Source organism: Bos taurus, chromosome 21 (genome assembly GCF_002263795.3).
Source record: "Bos taurus isolate L1 Dominette 01449 registration number 42190680 breed Hereford chromosome 21, ARS-UCD2.0, whole genome shotgun sequence".
NCBI lineage: Eukaryota > Metazoa > Chordata > Mammalia > Artiodactyla > Bovidae > Bos > Bos taurus.
In genome coordinates, this window is record NC_037348.1 from 64,974,756 (window position 1) to 64,990,718 (window position 15,963).

At 51.4% G+C, this 15,963-nt stretch overlaps 1 protein-coding gene across 6 annotated transcripts in view; it reads left to right on the forward strand.

Annotated features, from left to right (window-relative positions):
- The window catches only part of EVL (Enah/Vasp-like), a 148,038-nt gene that overhangs the window by 33,128 nt on the left and 98,947 nt on the right, over positions 1-15,963 (forward strand). For 5 of the 6 annotated variants that reach the window (XM_005222157.1, XM_010817228.1, XM_059878978.1 and 2 more), the window contains exon 1: positions 6,587-6,806. The exons of the other annotated variant lie outside the window; for it this stretch is intronic. In XM_005222157.1, the coding sequence (XP_005222214.1) occupies positions 6,784-6,806 (23 nt within the window). In that variant the 5' untranslated portion in view covers positions 6,587-6,783. Of the gene's footprint in view, positions 1-6,586; positions 6,807-15,963 lie in introns of those variants that run through there. 6 annotated transcript variants of the gene reach the window in all.

Below are 15,963 nucleotides of genomic sequence, written 5' to 3' on the forward strand. Positions count from 1 at the left end.
TCATTAGTAATTCACAAAATAACATGAAACAACTGAGTTGTGAAAAAGACTCTTAGGAATTGCCTGGTGGCACAGTGGGTAAGAATCTGCCTGCCAGTGCAGGGGCCGTGAGTTCGATCCCTGGTCCGGGAAGATTCCACATGCAGCGAGGCCCTTGCACCACCACTCCTGAGCCCGAGCTCTGCAACTCCTGAAGCCCACGCACCCAGAGCCTGTGCCACAGTAAGAGAAGCCACCACGGTGAGAAGCCTGTATACCGCACGAAGCGTCGTCCCCAGTCGCCACCACTAAAGAAAGCCCGAGCAAAGCAGCAAAGACCAAGCACGGCCAAAAGTTACGTAAATAAAAAAAAAATTTTAAAGACTCTAAGTTCAGTTCAGTCACTGAGTCGTGTCCGACTCTTTGCGACCCCATGGACTGCAGCACGCCAGGCTTCCCTGTCCATCACCAACTGCTGGAGCTTACTCAAACTCTAAAAAGACTCTCAAACGTGCTCCACACCCACCCATTCTTCTCTTTGGTCCGATGCCCGTCCCCGCTCTCTCTTGCTTGCACGGGGCCTGCAGCTTCTCCCACTTCCTCATGCTCCTTTGCTCAGTCATGTCGACTCTGTGAGTGTCGACTGAAGTCTGCCAGGCTCCTCTGTCCATGGGATTCTCCAGGCAAGAATACTGGAGTGGGTTGCCATTTCCTTCTCCAGGGGATCTTCCCGATACAGAGATCGACTCTGCATCTCCTACTTGAGCTGGCTGATTCTTTACCATTGAGCTGCCTGGGAAGCCTCTCCCACTGCCCCCTAAAAACGACAATCAGCTCCTGTTAGGCCATTGTCTAAAGCTCTCCAGCAGCTTCCCTGTCATAAAGCCCTGCTTCCCCTCTGTCTCCATCTCCCTCTACTCCCTTCCTTCCTGGTCCAGCCACACTGGGGAAAGGGGTGGAAACCAAGCCAGTCTCCTCCCGCCTTGGGCCTCTGTGCCGGCTGTGTTGTCTGCTGACGCTGATCGTCCCTGGTATTTTCACCACTGTCCCCGCTAGTCCCTTGGATCTCAGCGTAACTCTCGCGCTCCCTGAGAGGGGCCTTTCCTGTCACCTCTTCTAAGTTCAGCAGCCCTTCGTCACTCTGGTACTTAACCCTGTTTTATCGTCTTTCTCTTACTCATTTATCGTCTGGTTTTCTTCATTAGAGTGTGTAGCTAGGGGCTTTAGCTTTTCCCTGAGAAAGTTGTGGAGGGGATGCAAGGACAGTTTTCAGTGGCCTGGTTCAGGTGCTCAGAGAGTGCTGATTGGGCCAGAGGTTGATGAAGACGGGAGTGCAGAAGAGATTACCGGTGAGCTGCTCGTGAGCAGTGGCAGGTGAAAATGGATTGTGATTGTGTTTGCTTAATGGTAGAATGCCTTTTTTTTTTTTAAGAAATTTAAATAGAATTCTTGAAATGGAGGTAAAGGATGGTTTTATTTAAAGCTTTTGTTTTAAAGTTAAGTGTCACTGTAGGAATTCAGGTGACTGACGTGATTTGGGGAGGAGGAATTAGTTCAGAGTGTGGGACTCATACATTTCCTATTGGTTCAAGAAAGTGGGGGTTCTGTTTGTTTTTAATTTTTTTGAAAGGTTAATTCAACTGGAACAAAAGTGCATTCAAAACATTTCTGACCAAAGACCTGCTCTGTGGCTAGGAATGTGTTCTGCCTTGTGAAGACTTAGAAAGGACTGAAAACAGGGTCACTGCCTGTGGGCTCCCCACCAGCTCAGAATAAGAGAGTTCAGAGCTGGTGACTCCAGATTGTGACAAGTTTCTCTTGAAGTTGTGTTCGCACAGCAAGCGTGTCCTTTCACCTGCATTGTCCACATGTTCCTGATGGAGGTGGTGAGGTGCCAGACTCCTCTGGTCTCTCTTCTTGCCAGCCCCCTTCCCCCCTGTCCCCAGGGGCTCTCACCTGGTCAAAGACCTAAGACATGGGAAGGACAGAGGTTCTTCCTGAGCACTAGATGGTATGTGAGATTTTTAGAACATAGCTCTTGGTTGTCATAGGAATTGCAGTTTTGAGCTTCCTCCAGGCTGGCTGTGGTCAGGAGGGGAATGCGCAGTCATGCCACCAGCGTCATCCCCATCCTCGGGTCGGGACTGAGGCTCAGGTGGGGAAGAGTCCTGTCTTCCCAAGGCTCCCCAGGCAGGTAGTCATAGAGCTGGGCTCGGAACCCCACTGTCCATAACCTCTGTGGGGCAGAGGTGGGGAGACCTCCTGCATCAGGGTCCCGGGTTGATGAGGTGGGTGGGGGAGGCAGATGGGGCTGGGTGCTGACTCCATCCTGCAGACAGTGAGGAAGGGTTATAGGGCTCAACTGGAAGGTGCTAGGGTGACTGCAGGAAGGGGTCAGATGGCCGGGAGATGAGGAATGGGGAGGGGAGTCTTAGGGAGCCGGGAGGGGGAGACCGGAAAGGCCATAGAGCTTGTTACGCTCACAGCCCCCTGCTCAGAGGAGCACGTGCGGCCAGGCCTTGAGACCGGAGTTGGATTTTCAGTTTTGCCCGTAGCTGAGTTCCCTGTACGTCCCCTCCTGCTTGGTATGTGGGGAGCTCAGCAGCAGGTGAGCAGGCCCGAGGGTGTCAGAGCGTTCCTGCTGACACCGCAGGGATGCTAGCCTCTGTTCAGATGCCCTGTTTATGTTGCTGCACATTCGTCATGTCTCCGTAAACCTGAAACCTCACATCCTAAGACAAGCGGGAAAGGAAACACCCGTGTGAGGTCCCAGGCTCACGGGGCCTCCGGGCCTGAAACCCCAGCTTGTCTGTACAGGAGCTGGGATGAGGATTCAGTGCCAGCGAGTACATCGTGAGTTCCCTTCTTGGGAACTGGGCCGTTTCACGTGGAGAGACAGGCTGCGGGCACTCTGAGCATGCGGACGCCACTGACACGGGTTTCAGACATCCTGCTCACGTAGCTTTCCAAGATTGTTGGAGGCCTGGGACACCTCCTCTTAACGACTGTGTTTTTAGCCTGTTATCTACGCGTCAGTTTCTCTGGGGACGCCTCAGGCGGCTGGCACGGCCAGTAAGTGCAGCAGGTCAGCGCTGTTCTGGGACAGCCAGGCCGGGTCAGGAGGCTTTGTCCTTAGGGTGAGCCTGGAAAGAGGAAGGGAGTTCAGAGTGTCGAGGGTGAGCTTGACAATGCCCCCCAAAGTCCAGCACGGATGGGACTCCCGGGTCTCTTAGGCCCAGTGTTTCCAGGCAGAGTCGGGGCTGGTCCTGGTGGAGGGAGGGCCAAGCCAGGTAGCAGGGAGTCTGGGGCTCTTCTGTTTTTATCCGTTGTGTGTTCATATCAGTTCCATGTCCCAGTTACATGATACAGCAAAACAAAGGCTGCAGAGGGAGCGGAAGTCCCAGAGCAGGGGCATGCTTTGTCCGAGCCTTGAGTCGTTGGCGGGTGGCCTAGGATACCTCGTTCTGGGCGGCGTGCCCTCTCAGAAGTGCCCTCTGGAGGGCAGTGGAGCACTTGGGAGTCCCTGTTCCTGATCCTTGGGGTCACCGGTTGTCAAGTGGTCGGGGGAGGTGCCCAGCCTTTGAGGCAGACTCCTTCCCGGTCTGGTCCCAAGGCCTGTCACCTCAGGTTCTCAGCCTTCCTCCTGGGGCAGCCAAACCCCTCTGTCAGCCCTCAGCGGTCTCCCGTCTGGCTGTAGAATCTGGGGATTCGCCAGGGCTGGCCGGAAGGGTGCCACGTCCCAGCCTGGTCTTAGGACCACAGGCTGCCTGCCAGTCAGCGAAACACATCCTCTTCTGGAGGTGGCCTGAGGCGCTTGGCTCTTTGGTGTTGGAACCCCAGGCGGGCACAAGGGTTGAAAACATTGGCATTAAACCTACCTTGGCCAAGCTCATTGCTCTGCACTTGGTAGCCATATGATCATGGGCAAGTTACTTAACCATCGTGGCCTCTGTTCTCTTATTAGTAAATTGAGGACTCACATAAAATTGTCTCGTATACACTGGGTGCTAGGTTTTGGAGATTTTTCACCATGATGAAAGTGAAAGAAGAGAGTGAGAAAGCTGGCTTGAAACTCAACATTCAGAAAACTAAGATCATGGCATCTGGTCCCATCACTTCATGGCAAATAGATGGGCAACAGTGGAAACAGTGAGAGACTTTATTTTTGGGGGCTCCAAAATCACTGCAGATGGTGACTCTAGCCATGAAATTAAAAGGCGCTTGCTCCTTGGAAGCAAAGCCAAGACCAACCTAGATACCATACTAAAAAGGTCAATTTTCATTCCAGGCCCAAAGAAGGGCGATGCCAGAGAATGTTCAGACTATTTGACAGTTGCACTCATGTCCCATGCAACTAAAGTAATGCTCAAAATCCTTCAAGCCGGGCTTCAGCAGTATGTGAACACAGGGAACTTCGAGATACACAAGCTGGATTTACAAAAGGCAGAGGAACCAGAGATCAAGTTGTCAGCATTCACTGATCATAGAGAAAACAAGGGGATTCCAGAAAAACATCTTCTTCATTGACCACACTAAAGCCTTTGACTGTATGAATCACAACAAACTGTGAAAAATTCTTAATGAGACGGAACTACCAGACAACCTTACCTATCTCCTGAGAAACCTGTATGCAGGTCAAGAAACAATAGTTAGAACTGGACGTGGAACAACTGAGTGTTTCCAAATTGGGAAAGAGTATGACAAGGCTGTATATTGTCACTCTGCTTATTTAACTTATATGCAGAGTACATCATGTGAAATGCTGGGCTGGATGAATCACAAGGTGGAATCAAGATTGCTGGGAGAAATATCAACAACCTCAGATATGCAGGCGATACCACTCTAATGGCACAAAGTGAAGAGCAACTAAAAAGCCTCTTGATGAAGGTGAGAGAGGAGAGTGAAAAAGCTGCCCTAAAACTCAACATTCAGAAAACTTGAGATCATGGTATCTGGTCCCATCACTTTATGGGAAATACATGGGGAAATGGAAATAGTGATAGATTTAAGTCTCTTGGACTTAAATCACTGCAGATGGTGACTGCAGCCATGAAATTAAAAGACACTTGCTCCTTGGAAGGAAAGCTATGACAAACCTATATAGCATTTTAAAAAGCAGAGGCATCACTTTATCAGCAAAAGTCTGTGTAGTCAAAGCTATTGTTTTCCTAGTAGTCATGCATAGTGAGAGCTGAACCGTAAAGAAGGCTGAGCACCAGAGAACAGATGCTTTTGAACTGTGGTGCTGGAGAAGACTCTTGAGAGTCCCCTGAATTGCAAGGAGATCAAACCAGTCAATCCTAAAGAAAATCAATCCTGAATATTCGTTGAAAGGACTGAAGCTGAAGCTCCAGTACTTTGGCCTTATGTGAAGAGCCGACTAATTTGAAAAGACCCTGGTGCTGGGAAAGACTGAAGACAAAAGAAGGGGGCAGCAGAGGATGAGAAGGTTCGACAGCATCACTGACTCAGTGGACATGAATTTGAGCCAACTCCAGGAAGTAGTGGTGGACAGGGAAGCCTGGCATGCTGCAGTCTAAGGGGTCACAAAGAGTCAGACGCAACTGAGTGACCGAACAAGAACCACAAAGTCAGACTAAGAAAACTGGCTCTGGCAGATTGTTAGAAAAGGGACAGACGGAGGAAGACCAGTTACTAACAGGAGAGGGGGAGTGGGAAATGCTGAGGCTGAGAGCTGAAGCAGCGGGGCTGAGAGTGGGGAGGTCAGACCCTGAGCAGAAAGAGAGTTGGTGCCTGATTCTGTTTGTGGTGTGAGGGAGAGAAAAACCATTAAGAGTGGCTCACAAGTTTTCTTTTGAGATCTGTCTTCCTTGTTTTATAAAGATCTGCAAATGTTGACAAGTCTCCTTAATGGCAAGTTTCAGAACACAGCCTCAGCTCACGTGCCGGGTCTCAGCAGCTCGGGCCCTGCCCTCCAGTAAACATTCCTCTTTCTTTGGCTGACATCTCGTTTCCTTTTTCTTAACTTCTGTTCTGAAACTGTTACAGCAGCTTTTGTACTTCAAGGAATTGAAGCCTGGTCCATATTATGTGTGGAAACAAATACTGAAATAAATACTCAGCAAACAAAGACTGAGATAAATGAGGTCACGCTTTGCGGCTGCCCTACAGGTGATGCTCGTGGCAGAGCTCTGGCCGGAAACCATGACTCCTGGGATTCCAGAGCGGCCTCTGTGTTTGTGCTAAAAGAACATTTCATAGTGGAAGGGTGGAATACAGAGTCCTGAAGAGTTTTCAGTAAAATGTAGCCCAGGATCCATCTCCACTACGTGCGCTTCCCACGGTGGTCCTCACATCTGAACCCGAGCACAGCAGTGGCCACGGGCGGGCGAGGTGAGCGGGCTGAGCTCAGGGGAGCAGGGCACACTCTCATTCCTTGCAGCTCTTGCTCCCTGGCCCCCGCCCCGGCCCCATACGGTTTGGTGGGGGCGTGCGTGTTCTGTGATTCCCGCAGGATCCCAGGCCTGCCCGGGGTTCCACTTGTTTCTCACGGCTAATCCAGCTCCCAGCCTGGAGCCTCCGCGCTCACTGCATTAATCAGCCTTGCTGGAATGATCACATGGTCCTTAGCTGCCTCCCCTGTTAGCTGCCGCTCGTCAGCAGCTGGCGGAGCTGGAGGCTGCAGGCCCCTGTCTGCAGAAAGCCTTTCACTTCAGAATACTGGGGGGTGTGCAGACCCCGCCTCTTTTTCCTGCACCTTTGCACCATCTGACTGACTAAATGGTGGTCCTCCAAACCAGAAAGGCCCCCAGACAGTCTGAGGAAATTGTCTCCGACTAGGTCATGTTTGCACTTGAAGAATTCAGGTATGTCCTGGGTTTCCTCCATCAGCCTGCCGCTGGGTTTTTGTCCTCTCTAGGTTTTTGCTGTGTAATGACAGCTCAGGCTCCGGCTGGTCCTCATAAAAGAAGGGTTCTTTTCCACGGCAGGGTTTCTCCCGGTCGTGGGGGTGGGCGCGCCGAGGTGGTGCCGGTCTGGGGTGTCGACTGCAGGCACCCAGGCAGCGTGGTAATCGGTTTGATGGTGTGTGAAGGTGGCGAGGACCCCACCTTGCGCCTCATCTGAGCTGTGCTGGTGCTGGTGTGGAGTTCTGAATACTGACTAGGAACTGCTTATCCAGATGGAGCCTCTTGCTGCCTTTTGTTTTTCTTCCTTTGTCAAACTCCTGGAGCCTTACTGCTCTTTAAAAAAGCACTGATTGCAGCGGTGAAGGTGGAAACCCTGGAAGTGTGTCTGCTGGCTCATGATTTGGTCTCGGCTCTGATTTTGCTCATTGTGGACGGTGGTCTCGTTGCAGCTGGGCAGTTTTCTGGCAAGCGCCCTCATGGTGTTTTGTGAACAGGCTCCTTCTTTGCTTTGGTAAGCTTTTCAGCTGCTGTAATTATGAATGCTCCAAATTAGAGTCTTTTGTGAATCTTATTCCCTCATCTCTCCCTTGGGAATCTGTCCCCAGTATGAATGTGGGGAGAGGGCTCCAGAAAAGAGAGTTTCTCAGAAATGAGGCTAAAGGAGGTGGGATGAGGGGGGTTCCCGGCTCCTTTTGCTGTGGGTCTCCACCTCTTCAGAGCATGTGGAGGACAGCGTGTTTGTATCTAACCTCTGACAGCTTCTCATTTCTCAGATGGAATTTCCGTGTATTTAGAACTGAACATAAATACCATATTGACAGGCAAAGGAGTGACTGTGTGGCAACCTTACAGGCGGTTTTTGTTCCCTCCAGATGTAGCTGCAGTGGGCATTAAAATAAGAATAGAATCACCACCTCTCGTTGCTTGTAAGAGGAAACTGGAGACCTTGTCATCAAAATTGAGGGAGAAGATGAGAGATTCTTCAGCTGTCTATAAGGGAAAGCGGGGCTGCAGAGGTTGCTCCCGCCCTTCCTGTAAACTTGGGGCTTTGCCTCCAGGAAGTTACCCTTTGTTGGAGAGCGCGCCTCTTCATCATTCCTAATGGACAGGTTTGTGCAGGTTTCCATGGGGCAACCTGCTCTGATATCATGAAGTGACACCATGACCAGAGCTCACTGCTCGTGGCAGCTCTGTCAGGTGACCAACAGGAATTTATTTAATGCCTGGCAGGTAAGAGTGGACAGGTCATTGGGAATGAGTCAGGAGTCACAGGTTCTAGTCCAGGTTTCTTGATCCTCGTGAGAATTAGCAAGAGCATCATAAATTGTGGAAAGTAGTACAAGGGTGAGGTTCCTGTTTTACGGCTAGCGCTTGTTCTAGACGGAGTAAGCCTTGGCTTTGGCCTTGAGTAGACGTGGAGCCTTTGCTTGCCTTCTGGAGTGAGAACAGGGGTAGGGAGACCCACCCCCACTGTGGTGGCCCCTGGTCCTGGAGCGGGTCTGACGAGCTGGGAGGGCTCCGGTTCAAGGGCACCGCTCTGCCGAGCTGAGGAGTGGGAGATGGAGCAGAAGAGGGAGGCTTCAAGCTTTGGCTTCAGCCAGCCCTGAAGAGTTTTGCTGAGCATGATTGCATTTTGTGACAGCTGCATGGGGCCAGACAGATGGCTTTCTTTTGTAGTCAGGGGACTTGTGTGAGGTTCAGGGCATTGTGGTGGGGCTCGGGGCTCAAGAGGAGCTCACTTAGCTTTTTGGTTTAGGTCAGCTTGGTTCTCGAGCTATAGCACACGGTAGATTCACCCAGAGGGCTCACAAAAACCCATCCCCAGCATTTTAGATCTAGTAGGTCTAGGGTGGGGCCTGAGGGCTTATGTGTGTCCAATAAGTTCTTAGGTTTTCTGGAGACCAGACTTTGAGAACCATTGGCTTAGGGAAAGCGGACAGACTGTCCTTGAGATGGGAAGTCGAAGGTACAGCTGGAATCAGAAACAGCAGATCAGGTACAGGCAGGTGGGTGGGGCGGGGTGGGGTTGGGAGCACTCATGGGGAGGTCACACTCGGGCCATGCGATCTCAGCTGCCCCCCTCCTGGGGAGGCCTGAGAACAGTGGAAAGGAACACTGGGCTGAGCACCCATGAAGCTTGGTTCGTGACGCTGGCGCTGCCGTGGACTGTTACGTAAGGGTAAAAGGAGGAGAGGACTGTGGGGGACGCCGTCAGGTTATCTGCAGACACAGCCCTCCACAGAGAGCGCCAAGGCCACGTTCGTTTGAACAGGAAGTCTGGTTGACAGACGTGTTTATGTGCCCCGTCTCCCCACTGGACTGTGAGTTCTAATCCAGTCTGTTGGCAGTCCATGCTGCTTTTAACTTGATTTCTTAGGGCCTAAAACTGCTGGAGAAACAGTAAGGCCTTAGTGAGTGGTGAACACAGTCATTTTCAGGAGGACTTAAGACAGATGAAAAAGCAAGCAAGCCCTCTGGCTAGCTCGGTGCCAGCCTGGAATGCCCGCTGAGTGCCTGCTGGTACCGGTTCAGAAGAGCATGTCGAAAAGCAGGCATCTGACCTCCTGAGAAAAATGAGAAGTATCCTCAGCACACCCCCACTGATGGAGCGCCAGAGAACTCCGACCTTGTTTCATAAGGAATCCCTGCGATGACCTCACTCTAGACCGTGGCGACAATGGTCAGGACTCCCCGGGGCCGGGCTGCAAGCCTGGAGGGCTACAGGGACATGGAGACGTGAGGCTGGGCCAGCATTTCCCCACTGCTTAGGGGCTTTCCCTGCCTTTCCCTGACTGCAAGACCATGTTGTCCTCACACTGGGCCAGCCGCTCTACCTGGCTATGCTAGGAGACACACTGCATTTGAGTTTTTGCTTTTAAAAAAAAAAAAACTTCGTAGGTGAGACATGTACTGAAGTAATAGTTTAAGTCAACATTTACCTGTCCCCACACCCCACAGAGACTGTCCTCTGAGCCCCTCTGGAGATGGCTTTGTAGAACACGGTCTGGTTTCCTTCCACCCCTAGATCCTAAGCAGGGACCGCCTGCCCTTACCAACCCCAGAAGAAAGAGTCTGAAATGTGACTTTCAGACTCATGGTCCCCCAAATGAGAATGGAACCCAAATCAGAAGCTCCCGCTTCTCAGAATCCCTGCTCCTTGTTGTGGTTTATTCCCAGTGCTAGCTCCAGGATGTGTAATCCACAGTTGGAATGTGTCAGTCATGGAAAAATGGGAAGTTACTATTTTGGGTCTGTTGTGTTTTATTTTTAAATAAAACATTATTATGGAAGGATGGGATTCAAACTCAGACTCGTTCTTTGATAATTCAAATTTATATCTAGTCTTAGGAAGTGTCACAACTTTTCTTGCCCTTTCACTGGAATACTGAAATGAATTACAACGAGTGGTATCAGGGACACCCTGATACCACTGAAGCTCACGAACCAAGAGACGGCCCAGTGTCCAGAGCCCAAGCCAGCTCAGTGCCTCTCGTCTTCCAGGCCCTGTGATCTCTTGAGGAAACAGGTATTTAGGTACAGCGACGTTCACACCGTTGTCGGTGTTCAGTCACTGAGTTGTGCCCAGCTCTGCAAGCCCACGGACTGCAGCACACCAGGCTTCCCAGTCCTTCACTATCTACTGGAGTTGGTTCCAACTCAGGTCCATTGAGTTGATGCTGGGCAGGCGATGGGGAAGTGGAGAAACAAGATCATTTCATACCTACTGTGCACCAGACACCACTAGCTGCTTTGCCCCTCGTAGTTTGAACCCGAGTATCATTTTATGGAGACATGGACAGTCCCAAAACACATACCTCCAACCCAGAAACAGTGTTTGCTGAGTGAGTGAAGGAAATGAGAACAGAAGCTCCGAGAGGTCACCTGAAGTCACCCAGCTGTGGGGGTCTGGTCAGTTTCACTTCAGTCCTCCTTTCTCAGATACCCTGTGCCGAGAACGCCATCCTGTGACTTCACCTTGTGTCTCCCAGCCAGCACAGCCTTTCTGAGTCTCTCCTCTGGGCCCGGAGCCCGCGGTGGCGCCAGGCACTCGGCTCACCTCCCCAGGTGTGGGGAGGGTGGGGAACAGAAGAGGAGCAGAGGGCCGCTTGTAGGGCAGGACCGACTGACCCTCCACCCGACCTCCAGCTCCTCGGCTCCTCACTCCTCCTTACCTGTCTGTGTGGTACTTACTGCAGTGTAATTGTGTGACAGTTCCTGTCCCATCTCTCTCCCCTACTGAAGTCTGCACCCTTTGAGGCCAGGAGGCATATCTTAATCCTCTGACAGCACCACCAGCTGTTAACCTAGACTCAGCTCTCGTGTGAATCAGGCTTGTGTGTGCTCAGGTGCTGTTCATGTCTGACTCTTTACGACCCCATGGACTGTCGCCCGCCAGGCTCCTCTGTCCATGGGGATTCTCCAGGTGAGAATACTGGAGCGGGTTGCCATTTCTTCCTCCAGGGGATCTTCCCAATCCAGGGGTCGAACCTGTGTCTCCTGCATTGGCAGGCGGATTCTTTACCACTGAGCCACCCGGGAAGCCCCAGTACTTGTATTAGAGTAACTTTAACTGAATTAAGTCATGGTCTCTAACTGGGGGAGGGGGGCTGTCCTACTCCCCAGGGCTTCCTAGCACTCAGGCCCTGGTAGGGGGCGGTGGGGGCACATGGGTGGAGGATGTGGGTGGACAGTGAGGGCAGAGGGAGGGGAAAGTAGAGCAGCAGAGATGAGAAGAGACAAGTCTCAGTGACTTGACAGTTTCACCTGCTGCTGGTCTGACCAGCCACAAGCAAAAGTTATTTTGGGAGACAAATAATTTAGCTGTAGGATGGCAACACAGATATATGTAAAAATGCTGGCCTATCCTCCATTGTTAAATAAATGTCACAGCTGCTGAGTTTCACTCAAAGAGAAGCGGTGTTGTGGAACCAGACTCCAGTCCAGTCCATACAGTGTGGATGTAAAAGCCCAGACCTTGCAGAAGTCACTCCATCTCATCTCTTAGTTACCTCACACAGAGGAAGAGGGCTGTTTTGAGGATAACATACTGGAAAGCAGTGTGTAAATTATAAAACGCTGTGATAAATGCTTGTATTTGAAAGTTACCTGGTTAAGGTGCTGCTTTATTAAACTGTTTCCATCCCCCATTTCTCTTTGCTTAGCATTGTGGTCTCTTATATGGAAAACAACAAAATAAAACTGAATTAGAAGAAAGATTCAGCTGCACTCATTACCCAGAGGAAGGAGCCCTAGAACAGGAGACCAGCTTGGGTCTGTGTGACTCTTGCTCTAGTTACTTAGGATGATTGCAAAAGAGTCTCCAGCTGTTTAGGTTCAGAGACCTGTGTGGTGCCTTGTTGGAGGCAGGAGGGCCTTTTTCCTGTTAGGATAACCGTTCACCCAACAAACCACTTGCTGAGCATCAGTTGTTGTTGTTGAGTCACTCAGTCGTGTCCGACTTTTTGTGACCCCATGGACCACAGCACACCAGGCTTTCCTGTCCTTCACTCTCTCCCATGGCTTGCTCAAACTCATGTCCATTGAGTCAGTGATGCCATCCAACCACCTCATCCTCTGTTGTCCCCTTTTCCTCCCACCTTCAATCTTTCCCAGCATCAGGGTCTAGTCTAATGAATCGGCTCTTCACATCAGGTGGTCAAATATTGGAGCTTCCACATCAGTCCTTCCAGAGTATTCAGGACTGATTTCCTTTAGGATGGACTGGTTTGATCTCCTTGCTGTCCAAGGGACTCCCAAGAGTCTTCTCCAACACCACAGTTCAAAAGCATCAATTCTTTGATGCTCAGCCTTCTTTATGGTCAGCTCTCACATCCATACATGATTACTGGAAAAACTGTAACTTTGACTAGACGGACCTTTGTTGGTAAGGTAATGGCTCTGCTTTTTAATATACTATCTAGATTGGTCATAGCTTTTCTTCCAAGGAGCAAGCGTCTTCTGATTTCACGGCTGCAGTCACCATCTGCAATGATTTTGAAGCCCAAGAAAATAAAGTCTCTCACTGTTTCCATTGTTTTCCCATCTATTTGCCATGAAGTGATGGGATCGGATGCCACGATCTTAATTTTTTGAATGTTGAGTTTTGAGGGAGTTTTTTTCACTCTCCTCTTTGACCTTCATCAAGAGGCTCTTCAGTTCCTCTTTGCTTCCTCCCATAAGGGTGGTGTCATCTGTGTATCTGAGGTTATTGAGTAGAAGATGCAAATCTGTGTCATTCTGAGTCCTGGGGAGGTGCTTAACCAACACCAAAAGCATGGGGTGAGGGTAGCCAAAGACAAAACGAACCCGGGGAAAACCAGAAGCGATTCCAGACGGTTCCAGATAGGGCACTGTGGTTCAGGAGGAGGACGAGGCGAGGTTTTGCCGTGGTGAACACTAGGGAGACTTGCAGGGGGAGGCGTCTCTCGGAGCACGTCTTAGAACAGCTTCAGATTTGAGGGGAGGTGGTGGAAAGAAAGGAGGGACTGCTGGCAGCCGTGCAGGAGCTGTACCCTGGGAGCGGGGGCGGTGTGGTCTTAGCCCGATGGTGGCTGATGAAACCTGAGGAGAGGGCTTTTGCTCATTCTTTTCAGAGTAACCCAGTCTGGTTGTCTTTTTCTCGTGATGGTCACTTCTCTCTGCCCTGAGAAGTGCCCTGGGTCACTGCTTTGCCGAGGTAAACCTTTCTCACCTTTAGGGAGTTCGTGTCTTACCTGTGGGAGGCCACGCGTTTTGCATTGCCGGCTTGTTACTTTGCGCAGGTTACTTCAGTTCTTGCTTTAGTTTGCCAGTCTGTAAGATGGGGGATTACCTACCTCCTAGAGTGACTGTGCTGATTAAACAAGATCATTTACATAAAGCATTTGGCAGGGTTCCTGGCACTTAGTGGGCTTCCAGGGTGGCACTAGTGGTAAAGAACCCGCCTGCCAGTGCAGGAGACGTAAGAGACTCGGGTTCAGCCTCTGGGTTGGGAAGATCTCCTGGAGGAGGGCATGGCAACCCACTCCAGTATTCTTGCCTGGAGAATCCCATGGACAGAGGAGCCTGGCAGGCTACAGTCCACGGGGTCACAAAGAGGCAGACATGGCTGAAGCGACTTAGCACACACGCACGCTGGCACTTAGTAGATATTCAATAAATTCATTCCTTTAATTTACTTTAAGCAGCAGAGCATTTAATTCAGACCCTCATCCTGGATGAGAAATCACGTAGGAGCCAGGAAAGAGGCCTGAGCCCTCTGAGGACGAGGAGCTTCTCTCATGACCCCATCTCCTTGGCATTCAGACTCAGAGTGCCAGCAGTCAGTCCTTGGATGATAATCCTGTTTGCTGCCAAAATGTTTATGACACAGTGAACCGACCGTGATGTGACTCATCAGCTAGGAGCCTGGGTCTGGGCTTGGTTGACGCACGGATTCACCGGGCTGAGAGACTTAATTGCGTTCCCTGCAGTTGACATACTGGGCCTGCGTGCTCCCCGACCGAGGGCAGCGCAGCCACACCCCACGGCCAGCGTCAGTGCTGCCCCAGTGCCGCCGACTCAGCCCCAGCCCGGGACTCCGGATCTGCGTTCCTCCAGTCACGTTGATGCATCCCCCGAGACTGACACGCGCAGTGGCTGGCTGCTGAGCTGACACGGACAGGTTCAGGGTGTGAGCTCCCTTCTGGGGGAGGGCAGAGGGAGTTAACGGGTGGGGACTCGGTGGAGGGGCAGTTGTAGATGTGGTGGGGTCCATCCCAGGGTAGTTCTATCGGGCATCAGGAGCCACTGGAGACCTCAACTTGGGGGTCCTTCGTAATAGTCCCTTCCTGGGAGAGCCCACCGAAACTGAAACACGGAGCCCAGGTCGCTCCTCACACCCGGTAAGTCCAGGTGCTCAGAAGTGGAGCTCACGCACGAGCCCACCATTGCTCCTCAACCCTAGCTGAGTTCGGGGAGAACCCGAACCTCGGGAACCTGCAGATCCTACGTTTTGGTGACACTTGTTACCTTAGATACGCCATTTAACTTCACTGGGATGTAGTTTGTCCACCTGGAAAATAGAAATGGTTCATAAAAAAACAAGATTACGGCCATGCAGGAGCTTGGGGAAATCAGGAGCTCTGGATAATTACAGGTGCTGTTAACATGTGCTTTCAAGTTCACCTGGCGCCTCTGGCTGCAGATTGAACCACATGTCTTGAGTGTGCGTGACTCATAGACACAACCCTGAGTTGGAACTGACCTCCTGCTGGTTTGTGGGCTGTGTGGGGTTTGGTGACTGGTCATGTGGCTGTCAGGAGGTCATCCCAGACCCAATTAGAGGTGAGAGGAGGTGTTTTCACTCCAGTCTGTCAGTTCAGGGCCTGGCAGATGCTAGGGTTGATCCTGCCGTGTGTCTCTTAGACTAGCCCAGCCTCCATCTTCATCAGCACAGGGGCTGGAAGAGAGCAGAGACAGCCCATGTTTACCTGTGGAGGCCCACGAGGAAACTGAAAACTGGGAGCTCTTCCAGCTCCAAGAGCACCTGGAGCACAGGCTCGAAGGAAAGAGAACCTGGAGCGGAAGGTGGATGTCCCTCCAGGGCCCGCTCCCGCTCTTCAGAAGCTCCACCAGTGGGGCCGGTGGCTCAGACAGTAAAGAACCTGCCTGCAACGCAGGAGACCCTGCAGGTTCGATCTCTGGGTGGGGAAGATCCTCTGGAGAAGGGAGAGACAGGTAAAACTGTGTGGTTGGATATACAGGACACCAAGCAGACTGTACGCTTTAAAGGCGTGTTTGGGCTCAGAGGTGAAATCCTTTTTCCTAGAGAGAGGATGCTTTCACAGTCAAATGAACCTTGGAGCCAGAGTGAAGACTGTGTTTTCCTTATCCACCAACTTACTGAGGAGTGAGCGCAGTAGAGTCCTGAAGTGGACAGAGGAAGATCCGCTGTGCTGCTCTTGATAAAACTGTTTTCCTGCCCTTGTTTGGGGTATTACGATAATCAGGTCCCTGTTGTGAATGAAGCTCACTCTGCCCTGGCAGAAAAATGTGAACACAGCTTTGCCTCACAGAACGGTGGGCGTTCCAAGGAACACGGCCTGGTGTTTGGGGGCCAGTCCTTTACTGAGAACTCCGTCCACAGCCAGTCCAG